The following is an 18812-nucleotide window of genomic DNA, read 5'->3' as shown; positions in this document are numbered from 1 at the left end:
AGAGTTCTATATTTTTGGAAATTTAGGGTTTGAGGGTTTTAGATTTTTAAAAATTCAGAGATCCAGAGTTAAAATTTTCCAGGTCCCAGAACTCTAGAATTCCAGAGTACCATAATTCTAGACTTCAAGAATTTGAGAATTCCAGAGTTTTAGACATTTAGAATCCCAGATCTCCTGAGTTACAGAGTCCCTGAGCTTTAGAATCTTGAATATCCAGAACTTCAGAATTCTAATTCCAGAGTCTTAGACTTATAGAATCCCAGATCTCCTGAGGTCGAAAGTTCCAAAATTCCAGTGTGCCAGAGTTCTATAGTTTTAGAGTCCCAGAATTTAAAAAATCAAGTGTTCTAGAGTCCCAGAATTCTAGAATTCAGGAGTGCCTGAAATTCCAGAGTTTCAGAGCCTTAAATTTTTGGTATCCCAGATCTCCCGAATTCCAGAGTTCCAGAATTCTAGAGCTTCAGGATTCTAAAGTTATAGAGCCCGAATGCTTTAGAATTCTAAATATCTGAAGCTCCAAAATTCTAGAGTTCTAAAGGTGAAAATATTTAAAATTCTAGAATTCCAATGTTCTGGGCTTCATTTCAAGCATACTAAATTCTTCTAAAAACTTCGAGATTTCGACTGAATTCCAGGCGTTCAAACTATCAAAGTGTTCGAGTGCTTACCCAAACATCCCAATTCATCTTCCCCATGGGGACAATCGAAGTACCCATCGCAGAGTCGTTCCTGCGATATTCGTTCTCTGCAGGAACACGTTGTCTCGTCGCTCGCATCACTGCAATCTACTTGACCGTCGCACCACTGTGTCCTCGATATACATTTTCTACCATCGCCGCATCGAATTGTATTGTAAGGACACATCGTAGCGTATCCTTAATTAAAATAACAATTAAACAAGAAACTCATCTAAAATACCTGAAAATTGATACACTTGAACACTCTTACCTGACTTCTGATTATTCGCTCTATCCTCTGCCACCACGTTCTCAGTTCTTTCTTTCTTCTCGGACGTAAAAGAAGACCTCTGATACTCCGATACTCCAGGAATAGCTGGGAACTGGAACGTTGGAGCAGGAATATAAGTGCAATAATAAGGTGATTTAGCAGATGAAGTTGCACCGGCACTAGGTGATCCTTGAAGCCCGGGGAACACTGGAAAGTTCTGCGGACCAGGACCTGTTGGTCCAATTTTAGATCCGCCAGGTTGTCCATTATTCCCCGACCAAGATTGCATAGGTGTAATTTGCACCGATTGTGCCTGCACTTGCAAGTAGTTCGGTGCTTGATTAGAGTTGGGGTAACTTTGTCGTTGCTGTGGCATCGGCATAGGATACGTGTATCCTGGAGAGGATGGATACATGATTTGTCCTGTGGACGGTTGCTTCGCTGGAGCACTCGTTTGTGACCCGTAGAAGCAGACCTGATAAGGCATCCAGGACATTGTTGGGTTTAGTTGCATTTGTTGACTGGACTTTATTGTTTCTGCTGTAGGAATAATGCCCGGAGCAGTGTCCACGTTCATTTTGGAGACGATCCTTCTTTGGGCGTCACGATAGTCGGGACCCTTGGGAACTGCAATGGGAAATTGTCATAGGTTAAGTTAACTTAGTTATAGTAAAAATCCGTGGAATTCGTTTATCGATCGAGTTTTAATTGCGCTAGGTCTAATTTAGGAAAAGTCTGATTTCGTAGGTATGAATGTCTGATGGTTTGTAATTCTGTGAATCTGAAACTTTGGAGGTTTGAAGTCTGAACTCTGACGGACTAAGTCATGAAAATCTGCAGCCCGAACTGTAATGATCTATGGTTCGAAAGTTTGAAAGTCTGAAAATCTGAAAGTCTCGAAGTCTCAAAAATTTTAAAGTCTGCTCATTCAGAATTTGCAACCTGAAAGTCTCCACTCTGAACTTTGCTAATCTGTGGTCTGGGATTCTGAAAGTCTGAAAATCTGCAGACTGAAATCTGGCGGTCTGAATACTGAAATCTGAAAGTCTGAAAGTCCGAGTGCCTGGAAATGTAAAATCTGAGAACCGGGAAGTCCAAGGTCTGAAATCTGACAGTCTGAAGCGTGAGTCCGAAGATCTCGACAAGTATGCGAGCAATTACACTAATACGCGACACTTTTGGCACTCGAGCACGGTAACGATGTAATAAATAATGCATCTACCGTTTTCACCTTCCCTCTCCGTCTCGTTCCATTCGCCAAGACCTTGGCCCGAAGGATGCACCGAAGGATGCACCGTGTCGTTCGCAATTTCGGTCACGTCACTCCCGTCTGGTTTTGCTGTCACGTTCACGGTAACCAAGCTTTGCGTCGTACCATTGATTCTGTACGTTTGGGTGGTCGTCTCTTCCGGCTTCGATGATGTATCCGTCGTTGCATTAATTACCTTCGCTTCCGTGGACGTTGATTCGTATTCCGTGGTCCCGGCCGTCGACGATCTCGTTTCTGCTTCATCTTTCTTCTCGTTCGAACCTCCGTCTTCGTTGAAATCTTTCGTCCGATTTGTACTTTCCTTCGGTCTCGAATCTGTCTCGTCAGAAATCGACACGTTCGACTCGACAACAGTTTTATCACGATCCGTTTGCAATGCAGTTATTTTCATCGAACTGGAATTCTGTTTCTCGTCGTCCAACAGATTGGCAACTACGTCGACGTTGTTCTTTATCTGAGTTTGATCGGACTGCTCGTACAACGTACGACGATCTGTCGCAGAATTCTCCGAACTGGACTCGTTCGTAGATGCTTCTGTATCATTTTTGCATTGCAGACACTGGACAAACTCCATGAATTTCGACGGACTTGTTCCCGTGGAATGATTTCGCAGAAATGCTTGCAGATGAGGCATGCTGCTATTCACGATACTCACGATATTCAACATCGAGTCGATCACTGTTTTACAGTCCTTGCTACAAGGACTCGTGTCAGTATCTCGTCTCGAACGATTTTCGTCCATCCGAAGTATTATCGAGCGTAATTCAGGAGCTAGATCTTTCAGCTGTTCTCTGTAGAAATATCGATATAAATTCTGGATGTCCGGTTCTTTCGTTTCTTCTTGTCGAAGAGATTCGGTGATGACGAAGTGCGTTTGCTGATCCGCCTGATTCGTCGAATGCACGTAACCTATTGGAAATTGCAATGTAACTGTATTTTTATTGCAATGATATGTAGCAAATTTAAAACGTTCTTTTAGTAGCGTAGGTTGTTGTGATCTATGAAATGTTTTATGTTAAGATTCGTTTGTTTTCAATCGCGAGAAGTCTGAAGCAGCAACGAGGAACTCCTTTTGTTGTTGCATGTTACAAAACATTTCCAACAAACATCAACTTATAGAAACATTTTGTCCATACTGAAACAACATGTTCCGAGGGACAGTTGGATTTTGCTTCGGTTTCAAGGCTACATTTGTCGCTAGCGACAAGTTGTCCACACGCAAGTCAGTTTGTTCCAAGCTGCTACCGATGACTGAAAAAGACTTGCTCCTTGCAGCAGTTATTGTTATCAGTGATAGAGAAAAGAAGAAACCCAAAGTGTGGGTTCGACAAGTCTAGACAGTCAGAAATTCGGAGGCATTCAACTTGTGAATGCATTGACTTATTAACAGATGGACGACACCTTCGGAACTCTGTACGCTTGTCAAATGTGGACCTGTAGTCGAGTCAGTAAAGGTAAACAAAACATTCTCGTGTTAAGCATGTGATAGATGATCTTCTGGCTGGCGAACGATAGTTCAGGAACGGATTTGCATGGGCCATTGTTAGGGCTTTCTTCAACTTCTTGGGTTTAGTGTTATCTGAAGTTTGTGAACACGCTCCTGTTCGAATCACGTGCGTTTGTTTACCTCTACCGACTCGACACGTTGGATGGACTGTAGAATATCTGCAGTGACTCATAATATTCGAACACTATTTAGAACAGTGGTCGGGAACCTGCGGCTCTTAAATGTTTAATAAAAATCTGCTGTTGCCACCACAGAACCGAGAGTTACCCCCCAAAAAATAACTATAATGCGTCGGTAAAGTAAATGTTTCGACGCGATTCTTAAATTAAAAATTTAAATTTTATTTTTTCTACGTTATTTTGTTGGAATGGCTCTTCGGCTCCGAAAGGTTCGCGACCCCTGATTTAGAACATTATAACGTTTTTAAAATTGGACCAAACGACCTGAGTTTCTTTGAGAAGTTAGAAGAATTAGTAATTGGTTAATTGATTGAAAATTGTGAAAATCACACTACATATTTCACAAGTTTCGATGCTTGTCGCTTGTTTCTCCATCCACCGATTTCGATGAAATTTTCAGCATGTGTATGATTGACGTAAATGTACAAAACGTATTTTTTAAATTTTCACTACGAGCTCGGATAAAAATGTTGTTAAAGTGACCGTTACAATTTTCTTCGCGATTTCCGCAAATTGCAATTTTGTTTTAATTTTTTGCACAGAGATCCTTCTGATTTCTCGAAAAAGCTGAAATCGTTAGGTTCAATTTTTAAAAAATCATACTGTTCTAAAGAGTGTCCGAATATTAGCGAGCGTCACTGTATTTTATTTTGCATTACTTAACGTATGATTTCTTTTCATGACTATGCATTTAAGCGTCAATTATTTGCTGTTTCAGTGCTATATTAAGTCAGGAAAACTAACGCATTGTAGATTAATTAAATTTGGAAATCTTCAGTTTCATGAATTGAATCGAAAATTGGAATTGATATTAATTTTTCTTACCGATATAACTGTTTTTATATTGACCAAAATCTGTGGCACGAGTCTGACTCGTTATTATACGGCAAGTGGTTAATACTTAATATTTTTCAATTTACATTCTTCAAAAATTTAATATCGTAAACCAACTCCTAATTAGAATCTTAATTAATCGAGCCATCGAAAATTTCTATTAATTTGTATTCGTATCCATAGTTTACTGTAGTCAAATTTTACACAGCAGTTTAAAATTTATTTTACCTAACTCGTCCAAATTTCAAAGCTTTCTATTTTCTACTTATTTCATTTATTTGACGCATTCAATTAGCGATTCGAATTTGATTCGCTTTACCTGGTTCGAATGACAGATATATCATGAACCCAGCTAAGCAGAGGATCGATATCGCGATCAGAACCTCAACTAGATGGATTGATTTATGACGTTTGATCAATTTCCCATTGGCTTCATTTTTCTCCTGTTCCGTCAGGATATCTGTAATTAAAATTGAATCACCGTAAACGAGATACGTGAAGCATGTTTAATTAAAGCAACGGCGGATATGTAAATAAAAATCTTCACCAGCTTTCGACGGAGTTACATCCACGCAACACTGAGCGTCTATAATCGGCACGTTTTCCAGCTTCGAAGAAGAGATCTTGTATTCCGTTTCCATAATTAAGAACGGGTGGCAATCTGCATGGAAACAGACTAAACGTGAAATAATTTCGGAGAATTTTTAATTATTACATTACGTGGAATGTTTCAGTTTCGTCAAAAGATGATTAAAAACAGAGAGAAACCTTCGATGTTCCCTGATAATGGAGAAATTAATTATATTGTGCATGGAAAATGAGAATTGCTATTTAGTGTTACATGTTGTGCATATTTCTTTTATGCATAAAATCAAATTCGTTTGTTGCAAAGGATGAAAAATATTTCAACAAGTTGTATATTATAATTTTAGCGATGTATCTAAATTAAAATAAAATTGATCGTTTCACATTGTTGAGCAATAAACTGATCGAAATTGAAATGAAAATTAATCACTTCTGTGCTGTCGAATTTTTTTCTGGTCTGCAGAATATTACTCCCTTTGCTCGACAATTACGAATTACATTCTCGATATTTATCAAGTCACCAAGCGTTCTTTCATCGTTTAAAGATAAACCAATAAAATGAAACTAAAATAAATGCTAAAAATTGGCAAATAATTGAGCGAAACAAGAACTTCTTCGCGCGTTTCAATTCTTTTCTTCTGGTATGCGCAAGATTCTCTTTTAGCAGGTAGTCGAAATCGAACTGAAATCTACTCTTCTTCGATTTTAAAAAGGAATTTAATTAAGAAACGCTAAAAATTAGCGAATAATTTAACTTCTAAAGCGAAATAAGCGTTTCCTCTGACGTTTCAATTATCCTTTTTCTGCTGTGTACAAGATTCTCTAAATCTTGTAAACACCAAACTAAAAACTACTCTGTTTCCATTTAAAAATGAGTCGATGAAGGGGACTTAAAGTGAACGCTAAAAATGACCAAATAATTGAACGAAACAAGATTGTTTTCCGGTGTGCGCAAGATTGTCCAAAGTTAGTAAACAACCAACTTCAGATTAAAATCTGCTCTTCTTCCATTCGACAACGGATCGATAAAAAGAGACTTGAAACAAGAAACGCTAAAAATTGGCAAAATATGTAATTTTAGTTGTAAGCAAAACTTCCCTCTGAAGTTTCAAGTTTCAAATATCCGTTTTGCATCGCTCGCGATTGCTCTTTCCGGTACGCTGGCCCAGGTAAAACGCGCGGAAGAGGCGGATATACGTATACTTACGTTCACAGGCTCTTAAAACCGGCTCTCCTCTTTTCGAATCGTTTCCATTCGATGATCCGTGGATATCCGTCGATTTAGAACGTCCCCGGAAACGTTGTTCTCGTAAATGGTCCGTGCACTGGATGTCACTCGCGTGAAATAAACTGGCAGACTATAGAGCGACACTTTGCGCCGTGTGTGTCAGCACTACAGGTATGCAAAAATGGTGCTCGCGAGATTTCATCATCATGAAAGAGTGAACGACCCACTCGACGCATGAAATTCTCTTCGCAGGCAGTTGCAAAATTTTTACATTTTCGTTTTTTTTTTTTAAATACACTATTTTTAAATTTCGGACCGATTTATGTTAATTTTGGTCCGCTCGTGTTAATATTTTTTCTATTAATTTAGAATCAGGGTTAATAAGAGTGGATTAACACGTTTGTTGCCACTGACGCAGCATGTGCGGTCTAGAATGCATATCGCCCAGCGTGCTATCGATTTTCTGATAACAGCGAACGTGTTCATGGCAGATTATTTTATTGAGAGTGGTTTGAGTAGGTAAATATAATTTTTTTTTTTATTTCGTATGGTGCATCATTGTACAAACTTTTAATACAAATCAGCAACAGATGAAGCAAATAATTTCGCGGTACGGTTTAATAACAGTGAAAGTAATACATGAATAATTCTAAGAATTGCGAGTAAGAGGCAAGTTAAACGAAGATAATTATTAAAATATTAACAGAAAATTTCCATTTTCATAACATCATGGTTGTAGATAGTCACAGTCACGGTTTCACAGCTTTTGTCACTCTTCCTTCTCCTTTCTTATTGCGAAAACCTCCATTTCGCAAATTGAACAGAAATGTTATTTCTACACATTATTTTTCACACCATTTCGAGCGTAATAGGATTCCCGAGTGTCGGATTTTCGCGAACTGCTGCATATGCACTGGTTGCTGGAATGCGCGAATTTCGCGATAAAAATATCTATGTATGTCAACTGTTTAAGTTTATAATTCTTCGACTATAACTTGTTGTTGCCGATATGTAATCATTCGTAGAAAAATTGCAGATATTTCAGCGGATCTACAGAGAGTGTATCAGGAAAATTATTATACTTTTATGCAGTGCCGGATTTACGTATGAGCTAAAAACGTTATTGTCTTTATTTCAATATTTCAGCGCAACGTTAGTTACAAAATATTAAGTTTCGGTATAATATCAATCAGTGCCGGATTTACGTGTAAGCTAACAAAGCTACAGCTTAGGGCCTCGCAATAAAAAAACAAAAAATATAAAAATTGATAAAAAAACATCTCGTAGAAAAATCACTCAAATGAAGTCAGACATATCACTATGATAATTTGTAAATAATTTTGAATATACAGAATATAACATTAAAATAATGATCGAGATGTTTTGTCTTCTTTTTTTTCAAAAGCATTTATTTGAGAGTTTTCAAAATGTCGGCTAACTTCAAAGGGTATCTATCCAATAAGATTAATTTTTCATATACTACCAATTATGTTGTTACATTAATTTAATTTTTACCTTTCATTTTCCTATTTTAACTTAAAACTTTCTGTTCTATGAGCCTTATTTGTCGTTTTTAAAACCCTTTAATTATATCATTATTTCTGTGATTTTGTAAACACATCCTTTATTATTTTTTTAATAAAAATTAAAGGACAATATATTTTCATATATTAAAAAGGCGTGTACATTTTAAGTTTTTCTGAGACCAGCTGATGTCATTTAAAACACTCTGGGTTTTGTATAGCTTAGGGCTTCAGCAAGTCTAACTTCAGCCCTGCTTTTACGTTATCTCGGAAAGAATTATATTTGAAACAGTTATTATAAAAGTTGAATAAAATATTACAAGTTGAATGTTGGATGTAAATTATAGCAACTTGTAAAAATAGTGACAATTTTTTTAAAAACAAATTAATTTTTAATGTCACAGGTTGTTCTTTATATCGCTATAAATACAAAAATTCTTTGAATGCTAATATTTCATCCACGTGTTGTATCTTTATCTTTAAAACACGTCTGAGTTAAATTTTTGGTATAAACAATAAAAAAATCTACATTTTTTTCATTTGGACATGAAATCGAAATTCCACAATTTTCACTTTACCTCCAGATACCTTCGTGTTAAAATGTCATTCTCGTTATCTCAACGCGCTAAACGTGATTTACCTATAATTTTCAATGGTATCTCTCATTAGCAAAATCCTTCGTTGGCAAAAGCAACGTCTCAGTTACTTTTCAATATTTCCATATACATTTTGTCTTTTCTCACACAAAAATAATTCTCTTATCTCACGTGTAATTGAACGAATCGGCTTAACCGGGAGAAAAGTTGTATCGGAAGGGAAGAGCCGTTCGTGAAACTGTCAACTGGAGGAAATAAAATTAGGCGTCGCTGCTGGCGGAACAATTTAACTTTCCCAGATACCCATAGTGCCTTTCCGTAATTAATTCCTGTAATTATCGACTCCTCGATGCTTCGCTGTCGCAATCTTGCTTCTATTGTTCTCAAGTTAAACACTGTGCAACGATCGGGTCCGTGTGAAATTATTGTTTAAACCGTGAATAATATGGTAGTGGATAGGTATACTCTTCCTAGTAAACATTCAGGAGATTACTGTGAGTTAATCTTCGATTGAAAATTCGATAATCGTGACACGTTGGAGCGATTAATTTCTTCCAAGTACTTTCTCTGCTTGAAAATTTGTAAATGTGAAAAAATCGAGTAGATAATGAACAGACGAAAGGAACAAAATGAAGACCAAATTAAGCTTTCAGATGCAATTGTTATGATTTTCATAATCTTTATGATATGATAATATCATACCATTGTAATTACTTAACTCAACCTAACCGGTGCAATTTTTATGATTCTCGTCTGTGGTAAGTGTCATAAAAATTATGAGAATTACAAAAATCTGCGATAATATCGCAAGAATTATTAAAATTATAGAGAATTTGGTAATTCCAAAATGCCCAGAATTCAGCAATAAAATACCTCTACAAAATAAAAACAATTTTCTACTACATTTTTTAATTAATGTGTCCTCTTCACACGAAGTCCCCTAAAATTAAGGTTCATCCGTTGGAGGTTCAACAAACTCGATGAATTTTCCTCAAACATAACAAAAATTGATTTACGTTAGCATAAATAAAAACAATTTTCTACTAATTTTTTTAATTAATACATCCTCTTCACTCAAGATCCCCTAAAATTAAGATTCATCCGTTGAAGGTTCAACAAGGCTCCCTAAATTTTCCTCAAACGTAACAAAAATTTAGTTAGCTTAGCATAAGTCCCCATTCTAAACCATCACACAGTGCCCTCAAACCTCATAAAATTACAATTCCCTCACACGAATCCGCGAAAATCCTTGAAAAACTGGAATTAGTGTCACCAATACCAAGGTTACGAGAGAACGAGTAGCTAAATAGACGTTACGTGGAAATTATTAGCCTGTGCAACGTGAACGATTGCGCAACACGCGATGTTATAATCTGTTACTTTCTCCCAGCGAGTGGTCGAGCGGTTCTCCTACTGGCGATCGACGAAAGTGACAGTCAGTGTTCTAACGTTAACACGTAAACCAGATTCCACGAAAGTGTTCCACTTGCTCGTCCTCCTCCTCCGACAAATTTCGATTCAATTCGTGAAAAATCGCGAGAAAATCCTTCCAAACACATTTCCGTTCTAACGACAAGTAAAGAGTGATCGTGTTGTTTCATAGCAATCGTGTCATGTTGAACGCACGTGACCTGGAAAGTGAGAAACTTTCGAGGCTGACGAGGATTTTCGACGAAATCGACCGGCTGTTTCAGCGAGATTTTTCGGATTAATCGTCGTTAGAGTGATTCTCGTGGCGATCCCGAGGATTAAAACGGATTTCACCGCTTTGCGTGATCCACGATTGTCGATTGTCCATTTCACGCGATAATCTGTGATGTGTTTTGTCCGCGTGCTGTTATCGAATCGTTTACACGGTTTCTATGGTTCCTTGGAATTGTTCACTTTGTTGCTGGAAACGAGATGACAAGCGGGGATAGCCCGAATTCCGTGGAAAGTTTGGTCGAAAGATGACAGAGACTCGGTGAAGAAAGTGGCGTGGATTTCACGTGGAAAGTGGCCGAGTTATGAGAACCAGTATTTTTTGCACGGACGAGAGAAACCGGAGGAAAATGGCCGTGTCTTGGATGACTCTGTTGTAGGAAGACTGATGACCCTGGTGAGAATATGTGACGGATTATTTCTACATCTTTTTGTCCTTTTCTCCATTTTTTCTTTGCTGTTGTTTTATTCATAGAATTGTTTTTTAAATTTTATTTCTGATGGTGAAAGAGTAGTAATGGTTATAGTGTCATAAAGCAATCCAGTCAGTTGTTAGAGTGCGAGGAAGATTATGTCAGAATATGAATTGTTGAGTATCGAAGCCAAGGCGAACCAGCATCTACGACACGTTTTTACATTTTATCTCGAAACACTTTGCATTTGCATTTGGAACTTTGACATGGCCCTGTTCGTCGTTAAAAAAGACGTTTCAGAGGAGCTTCTCGGTGTACGATTTGCATGATTACGCGTTCCAGTGATCTTTCATGGAAATGAGAGCGATCGTTAATTATGAAATCTTTCGTGTTGGATTGCGGAGGGAGGAGTTATTAAGCGAAAGTAGTTAAAACGCGTAAAATCAAACAGGTTCGAATAATCTCACGTCCTCGAAATTTCTCTTATCCTTAGATCTTGAGATTTCGCTGATTTGAGATCTCGAAGCAATGCAAGCAAAAAGTGAGAATTCTAAGTTCACAGAATGACATCAAAATTCAAGGAGATTTCGGTGATTTGAGATTTTAAAAACGGAAAATAAGAGTTCTAAATTCTCAAAATGTAAAAATTCAATGAGATTTCGGTGGTGTGAGGGTTTAAAACAGTCTAAACGCAAAGATAAAAATTCTGTGCTCTCAAAATGTCAAAAAGAAAACAAAAAAACAAAAACAACGAGATTTCAGTGGTTCGAGGGTTTGAAACAATCCAAACAAAAATTAAGCTTGTTGCTACCAGCACAAATATATACATAAACCCACTGCCAAATCGAGCCAAAAATAAAACACACGCAGCTTCCGATGTACACTTTCCCAGCCTCCTTAAAACTAGACCACTCTTCACACTCAAAACACGCAGCCTCCACCCTCGAATTCACCCCACGAGGCGTTCAGAAACAGGCACAAAGTGCAACGACGTGTCCCTCAAAGCGTGTCGTTGCTTTGAGGCTGACCAGATAAGTGGAGGCGGGTAACAAGGCAGCTCGAGTGCATGAATCCCCCTTGTCGCGGTCGAAAGAAACGGAGGAAAGAGAGAAACAGAGCGCGAGACGCCGCGCCGTGACGACAGAGCGAGAGACGTAAGGATCGTTTCCGTTTTCCCCTTCTCATGTGGCTGATGGCCACGCTAGGTCCGAGAGTATTTGATGCACGGACCGAGTGTTCGCGGCGACGTGCCCGTGCGCTGCGCTGACCAGCTGTTGTCGCGCGTCTCAGCTCCGTCTCGATCCATCGATCTCTCCTACGCACGTATACCTCGCGCTAGATCGCCGTGGTCATGAGCTGGAGCCTCTGAGAGGCGTGAGTAGAGCACTCTTCTACCGTTTTCTTCCAATCGAATGTTTCGTTCGAACGGACAAGTGTTGATTTATGTTGAATTTCTATTGTTCAGAGTGAGTGAGTGAAGTACTTTTCTCGTACAGGTTGAGGGTACTTGGTTGATGCTGGTGGAGGATCAAATGGAATGTTGTATTCGAATGGGCAAGTGTTGATTTATGTTGAAATACAATTTTTTCAGAGTGAGTGAGTGAAGTACTTTCTTCGTTGAGGTTGAGGGTACTTTGTCGATGTTGATAGAGGATCAAATGGAATGTTGTATTCAAATGGACAAGTGTTGATTTATGTTGAATCTTTTTCCTTCGAAAGTGTGTGAGTGAAGTGCTTCTCTCGTGGACGTTGAGGGTGAAGGTACTTTGTTGATGTCGATGGAGGTTCAAATGGACAAGTGTGCTTCGGTTTATGTTAAACTTCTACTTTTTGGAAGTGAGTGCGTGAAATACTTTTTTTCGTTGAGGTTAAAGGTGAGGGTACTTCGTTAAAAGAGATTCAAGTTGAGAATATGTGTTGATGGAAGGCAGAAGGGTACATCTTTGTGCAGGTTGTAACTTAGAGTATATACCTTTTTTTATGAAAGTTGAATTCAAGAAGAGTACTTTGTTGATCGGAATTGTGGTTGAGAATGTTTTGTTGATAGAGGTTAGGGAATACTTCATTGGTAGAAAGATAGAACAATTTTTCGATAGGTTGAGGATATTTTAGGTAGGGTCAATAGTACTTTGTTGATAGAAGTTTCCAAAAAACATTTCCGTTAAAGCTGATCTACTTGTATCGTCCAAAAGTATATCTACAAATTCTCTTCATTGTCTATGAATAAAATATTATTAAAAATTAACCACTCCCACTCGTTATCAATTAAACACGTGAAAACCGTCTTCCCCATTCATCTATCCACCACTCCTATTTACCATCTATTAAACCAATACTCCGACTCTTCCTTATCAACCGAATCATCATCACTGCCTTTATTTATCAACGATTAAACCGCTATGTAAAGTACGTTTATTTGCGATTGATAAAAGGTCAACATCGAACTAAGAAAATTATTCCGTTTCACACATTGTTTTCGTTCTCAGATCATCCGAACAACTTGCGCAACTTTTAATCAGCGAGTGACGAACCCACGTCGTACGTGTTTCCTCGTCATAACGGAGGACGTGTGCGTCTATTTTAAACACATTCCATGTTTCACCAATGTGTTTCGAATTTGCATGACCTCACGTGTCGCGATAAGAGGATCGCGGCGTTATCGTGATCCCACTTGTGCCTGTAGAAAGTACGTCTATTTCCTTAGCACAATTCGATTATTTCCACAGTGGAACAGCAATATTGCAAAACTATTTTCATACGAATAGCAATTTATAGAACAGCTTTTATCAACCATTCGAAGGTTGGAATTGTTTCGGTGAGTGTTTAAGTCACGTGCTGATGAATAATTGGCACACAGTTGGCACAAAGGCTTTGTTCTTCGAGGAATACGTACCCCTTTCTTATTTATATCGACAATTGGAGATTGTTTTGGAGATATCGACGATTGGAATCTAACTGAATTTTTAGCGAAAGTAATTGATTTAGGAACGAGGAAAAAAATTCATCTGCGTTGTATTTTTTCTCTTGCTTTAATTTTATTCCATTCGCTCCCTTTTCCCCTTTATTTCTATTACGTGTACAAAGTAATTCGGTGCCTGTTTTCACAAAGCCTTGACGACTATATCAACTCAAAACAGCCACAATTTTTCAGTCATCCAAATGTCATCCAAAATAGTGGGGACTCCTTTTAACATTAAACTCGATCTTTTGTAAATAAATATTAAAATTTGTGAGAAAAGGCACCGAATTAATTTGTACACCTAATATTTTCTTCCGATTTCTTTCACTCTTGAAAAATTTCCCGTTATCATTTATTTGCCGAATAAACAATTGTCAAACGAGGAAACAGTTTTCAGCGAATTTCGAAGAAAAACACGACCAACAACAATATCAACATTCCGAACAGAGAGGCATGCACAGTGTGTAACAAAAGTTCCCTCACTATGACTTTAACGATTGATTACAGTGAAATGGAAGATAGTAAAAAGGAAAGCGCGATACCTTACACCTTGATATATTTATCTATATTTTTTAAATTGAAGAAAATAATGTTAGCAGGTATCTAAGTGTAATATTTTTGCAGTTTAAGCCTGCAAACTTTCTTTACATACTGTATATACCGTACATGTGAGTCACCGCGTTTGTTTCCTTTCCAGCCGCTCTCGTGTTACTTTTTGCGCCACAAATCTTTCCAGAAGGTCTAATCCATTTGTTTTCCACGACGAATACCAGAAGGGAAAAAAGGAATTCAAAGGAACTTACATCAACGTGCAAACACGTGCGTGTGTGTACAACCAGAGAAGATATCCACGCTGTTTAACCATTTGATCCTATTAGTGCCTTTGAATCATGTGGAACAGGTGGTTGGTAGGATTTCACTGCAACGACCAGATGCACACATAATACCTGATCCGAAGATCGGTGTCGCCGGAAAGTGAAAGCGTGTACACACGCAATCGGTGAACATCGTCGAAAACCTGCAGCATCCACCTGCCACGTTCGTTGATCTCTTTCAGTGTCCATTCACGCGTCATTGCGGAGGTAACCGTTTCTTCTCGTTTCTGTAATCGAGATCCGTCAGCTGACGAATCGATCGAGGCCATGTGAATCGAAATCATCGTGAATTGTTTGTGAAAATTCGGTTAAAATGAAGAAGTAGGCTCGTCGATTTTGAGTTGGTTTGTTTTTGGATTTTGCACGATGTAAGTGAAATTTCCTGCCTATTTCAGTGAGAACAGAAGAGTAGAGTTAGTTACAGAAAAATTCCTATCTTTTGTTTCTCGGGATTGATGGAAGTTTTGTGGGTTGAAATCAGGTAGAAAATCTGTGAAAACTGAAGTTTAAAATGAAGATGGAGGAGTTTGTTTTTGGATTTTCTGTGATGTCGGTGAAAATTTAGGTCTTTTCTTCTTTAGCAGGGAAAGAAGTGCAACAAAGTAGTGAACGTGTGATTGTTTTGAATTTTGTTTTCGAATACGTTTAAATTCGCTAATTCGAGTAAATTGCAATTGAAGCAAATTACAGGTAGAGAAATTGGTGTCGGACATCGTTCATTGGATAAATCGTGTGGTGCTTAACCTAGTTGAAAAGGTTGAGTCTGAAGATAATTAGAACATGTCAGTCGAAAGTAATTAGAAAAGTCGTAGGTGAATTTGTAAATAGAATGCATTATAAGAATCAGTGTATGCGAAAGGTAATCTTTATTTTTAATAGAAGAAAATGTATGATTACCACGACGAGCTGAATTTCTTTCATCTTCGTTAACGAAAAGAAAAATTTGATATCTCGTTCAGGAATCAATATCACTCTCAACAAAATCACAATTTTCATTTCACTCAGAACGAATACAAACATTCCAGAATATCCACAGTGAATCGAAAAGTAAATAATTGGAGCACCGTTTCATAAAAATGACTGAAAATGTTCTTTTGGAAACGACGTTACTTGTCGATTAATGTTGAAAATATCGTAAAACCAACAATCTTCGAAGGAACCACTGTAGGTACATCATGTTCCCACGATAAATGGGCAAAATAGCACAGTAGGTCGATCACTGAAGAGAGGCCAGGGAATCCGTCTTCTCGAGCTAATCGATTGCCTCGCAGCAACGAGACGTTAGGATCGTCGAGAGAAAGCCACAATGGCCAGATGCTGGTCACAGAGCAGGCCAGTTTATACAGACCGCGTGTGTTAGTGGGTAATTAATTTGTTTTTAATGACGTGTCGCGACCGGCGGATGCGGTTGAAAAGCGGTCGAATTAAGTCGAAAGGATGAATCAGAGTAGCGGGGGAAGCGCAGTTTCTGGATAAATCGTACGTTGCCAATTAGCGTTAATCGTGAATGATAACAGGACACGCGGTGAAGATGAAGATTCTGTTCGGCGAGCGTACATTATCTCTGCCTTTGGACGCTCTGCTCTTTTCACCGATTCGAGAGAACGTCTCGCGCGATCAATTGCATGGAAAATTATTCCAACGATGTTTCTGCTTATTTACTTTTTTATTCGGGAGCATTCCTTGCTGATAACAGGATGAAGTGAAGGTTGAAGAGATTTTGACGAATGTTTGGAGGTTTTCTTTGTGAGTATTTCAGAGGAAATTGATTTTTAGAGTTTCTGGGATGGATGTTGAGTTCTTGAGTAGTTAAGTGGTTGAATAGTTGAGTCGTTGAATCATTGTGTTACGGAGTTTTTAAGTTATTGAGTTATTAAGTTACTGAGTAATTGAATTATTGAGTGATTGAGTACTGAATTATTAAGTTACTGAGTTATTGGGTTAGTGAATTACTGAGTTACTGAGTTATTCTGTTGTCGAGTCACCGAGTTACTGGATCATTCACTTATTTATTTACAAACAAACTTTCACATTCTCAATCTGGAATAATTTGAAACATTCATAAGCTCATTTCACGTGTCTCTTGAGTTTCATAGAATCATAAAAATTGCAGCAACAGAATAATGAACTTTTTGCTTCTTCTTCTTCCAGTAGTTCTTAAGAAAAGGGGAACTTGAAACATTGATATGATAAATATGAATACAACTTAGAAGGAAATGTTTGTTGGGACAAGAGTTCGATTAAATTCTAAGGTTCGTTGTCCGTATCATTCGTATGCAAGTACGTAATACACAATGAACCTCTGTTATCCGAATATTCTACAACATTCTATCATTCGAACACTTATCCTTCCACGATGCACAGGCCTAAGTGGAGTAAACTGGGTCGCGAATAGAGTAATGGATCTCTCCTCTATCTTCACTATTTATCTAACAATTTCTTACTAACCTTGATCGAACTTCTACCATGAAAGCCGTGTACGTACTTTCAGATTTATTTATCCGTTCAGATTCATCTCGTGGCATTTCTAGGAAGATACTTTTCCAGTCGTTGGATCGTAGCATTTTCCAACATACTCTTCTCTTTGTAAATCTAGGAAAATTTCAGCAGAGAACCTAAATAACGGAGTACCTGTTCGATTCAAAATTTTTCTAAAATCCTACATGATCGATCGGGGAAATTAATTAAACAAACACTGCAAGTCGTAACACCAGTTACGAAAACCATATCGGACGTTTCATGGTGAGAACGAACGATGAAAATCGCGTGACGTTTGCCTGAAATAATTTTGCGTAAGCAGACCGTAACGTGATAGGATTACGTGGCCAAACGATTCGCGATACATTCTATACCAAGTATAGTGGATCGTCCGTCTCACGTGACGACACCTGTTTGGACCTCTGAATACACGTTTAACAATAAGCCGTTCCGTGAAATGCTCATTGTTCGCGACTCGTCCTTTGTTCGAACGAAATGCACTTGTCCAATTGCGTAATTATTCGTTTTTTTTGTTGTTTTTTCTTACGCATTGTGCATTATCCGCTTCTTTGTGTCAATTTTGATTTTATATTATTGTTGTTTTAAGTATCGTCTGTTTTATGAGAATGATATTTTGAAAAATTGAATTTAACAATTCTGAGATTTAGGATTTCTAATTTGAGAACAGTAAGCTTTCACATCTCAAGTTTAGCAATTGTGAATTTTTTCAATCTCTAATATAGAAATTCTAAACTTTCAAATTGCTCGTTTAGAAATTCTGTGCTTCGTTATTTAGGTTGTACAACTTTTTGATTTTTTCCTTGAGATAGCCGATTCGAAAATTAAAGAATTCTACAGTTGTAAGCCTTGTGATTTTCAATTTAGGAGTTCTGAACTTTGAGGTCTCTAATTTGAGAATTGTAAACGTCGAGATTTTTTAATTTAAGAGTTCTAAGCTTTGAGGTTTCCAATTTGAGAATTTTGAGCTTTGAGATCCTTAATTTGGGAAATCTAGGTTTGAGATCTTTTAATTTAGGAATTCTAAGCTTTGAGATCTTTTAATTTAGAAATTCTGAAGTTTGAGATACCTAATTTGGGAAATCTAGCTTTGAGATCTTTTAATTTAGGAATTCTAAGCTTCGAGATCTCTAATCTAGAGATTCTGAACTTTGAAGTCCCTAATTTGAGAATTATAGGCGTTGAGATTTTTTAATTTAAGAGTTCTAAGCTGTGTGCTCTCCAATTTGAGGATTCTGAGCTTTGAGATCCTTAATTTGGGAAATCTAGCTTTGAGATCTTTTAATTTAGGAATTCCAAGCTTCGAGATCTCTAATCTAGAGATTCTGAACTTTGAAGTCCCTAATTTGAGAATTATAGGCGTTGAGATTTTTAATCGTTAATTTAGAAATTCTATACTTCGTCATCTTTACTTTAAAAAATTGCAAACCTTAAAATCCCCGATTCAAAAATTCAATCTTCCAAAGTATCAATTTTAAGATAAAATTATCTACCCATATCACCAAACTCGATTTCTACTTCTAAACTCTTAATTTCACAATTTAATCATCCCAAATTACACCTTCACTGTATCTCGTTCCAAGAATCTCCAATGTACACGACAAATAATATTCTTAAAAACTTCAAGAAACTATCCATGCTCGCTGCTCGATCCTATTCACCATTATACTTTCACGCCCCTTGCGTCCCCATTCGAGA

At 37.6% G+C, this 18812-nt stretch overlaps 2 protein-coding genes across 2 annotated transcripts in view; one reads left to right on the top strand and one right to left on the bottom strand.

The window, feature by feature from the left end:
* LOC108579745 (serine protease nudel) overlaps positions 1–5379 on the bottom strand; it is a 15514-nt gene extending 10135 nt beyond the window's left edge. Inside the window, 5 exon segments of the mRNA XM_017943353.1 lie at positions 669–904; positions 954–1575; positions 2171–3127; positions 5058–5198; positions 5286–5379. Of these exon segments, the coding sequence (XP_017798842.1) occupies positions 669–904; positions 954–1575; positions 2171–3127; positions 5058–5198; positions 5286–5379 (2050 nt within the window).
* Positions 5380–12030: 6651 nt separating this feature from the next.
* LOC108579757 (neutral ceramidase) overlaps positions 12031–18812 on the top strand; it is a 48263-nt gene continuing 41481 nt past the window's right edge. The window contains exon 1 of the mRNA XM_017943365.1: positions 12031–12158. The gene's annotated coding sequence lies outside the window, so the exon portion shown is untranslated. The remainder of the gene's footprint in view (positions 12159–18812) is intronic.

This window comes from Habropoda laboriosa, unplaced genomic scaffold (assembly GCF_001263275.1).
Source record: "Habropoda laboriosa isolate 0110345459 unplaced genomic scaffold, ASM126327v1 scaffold72, whole genome shotgun sequence".
Lineage (NCBI taxonomy): Eukaryota > Metazoa > Arthropoda > Insecta > Hymenoptera > Apidae > Habropoda > Habropoda laboriosa.
The sequence above is the reverse complement of the archived record's forward strand: the minus strand, read 5'-3'. Positions and strand labels throughout refer to the sequence as shown.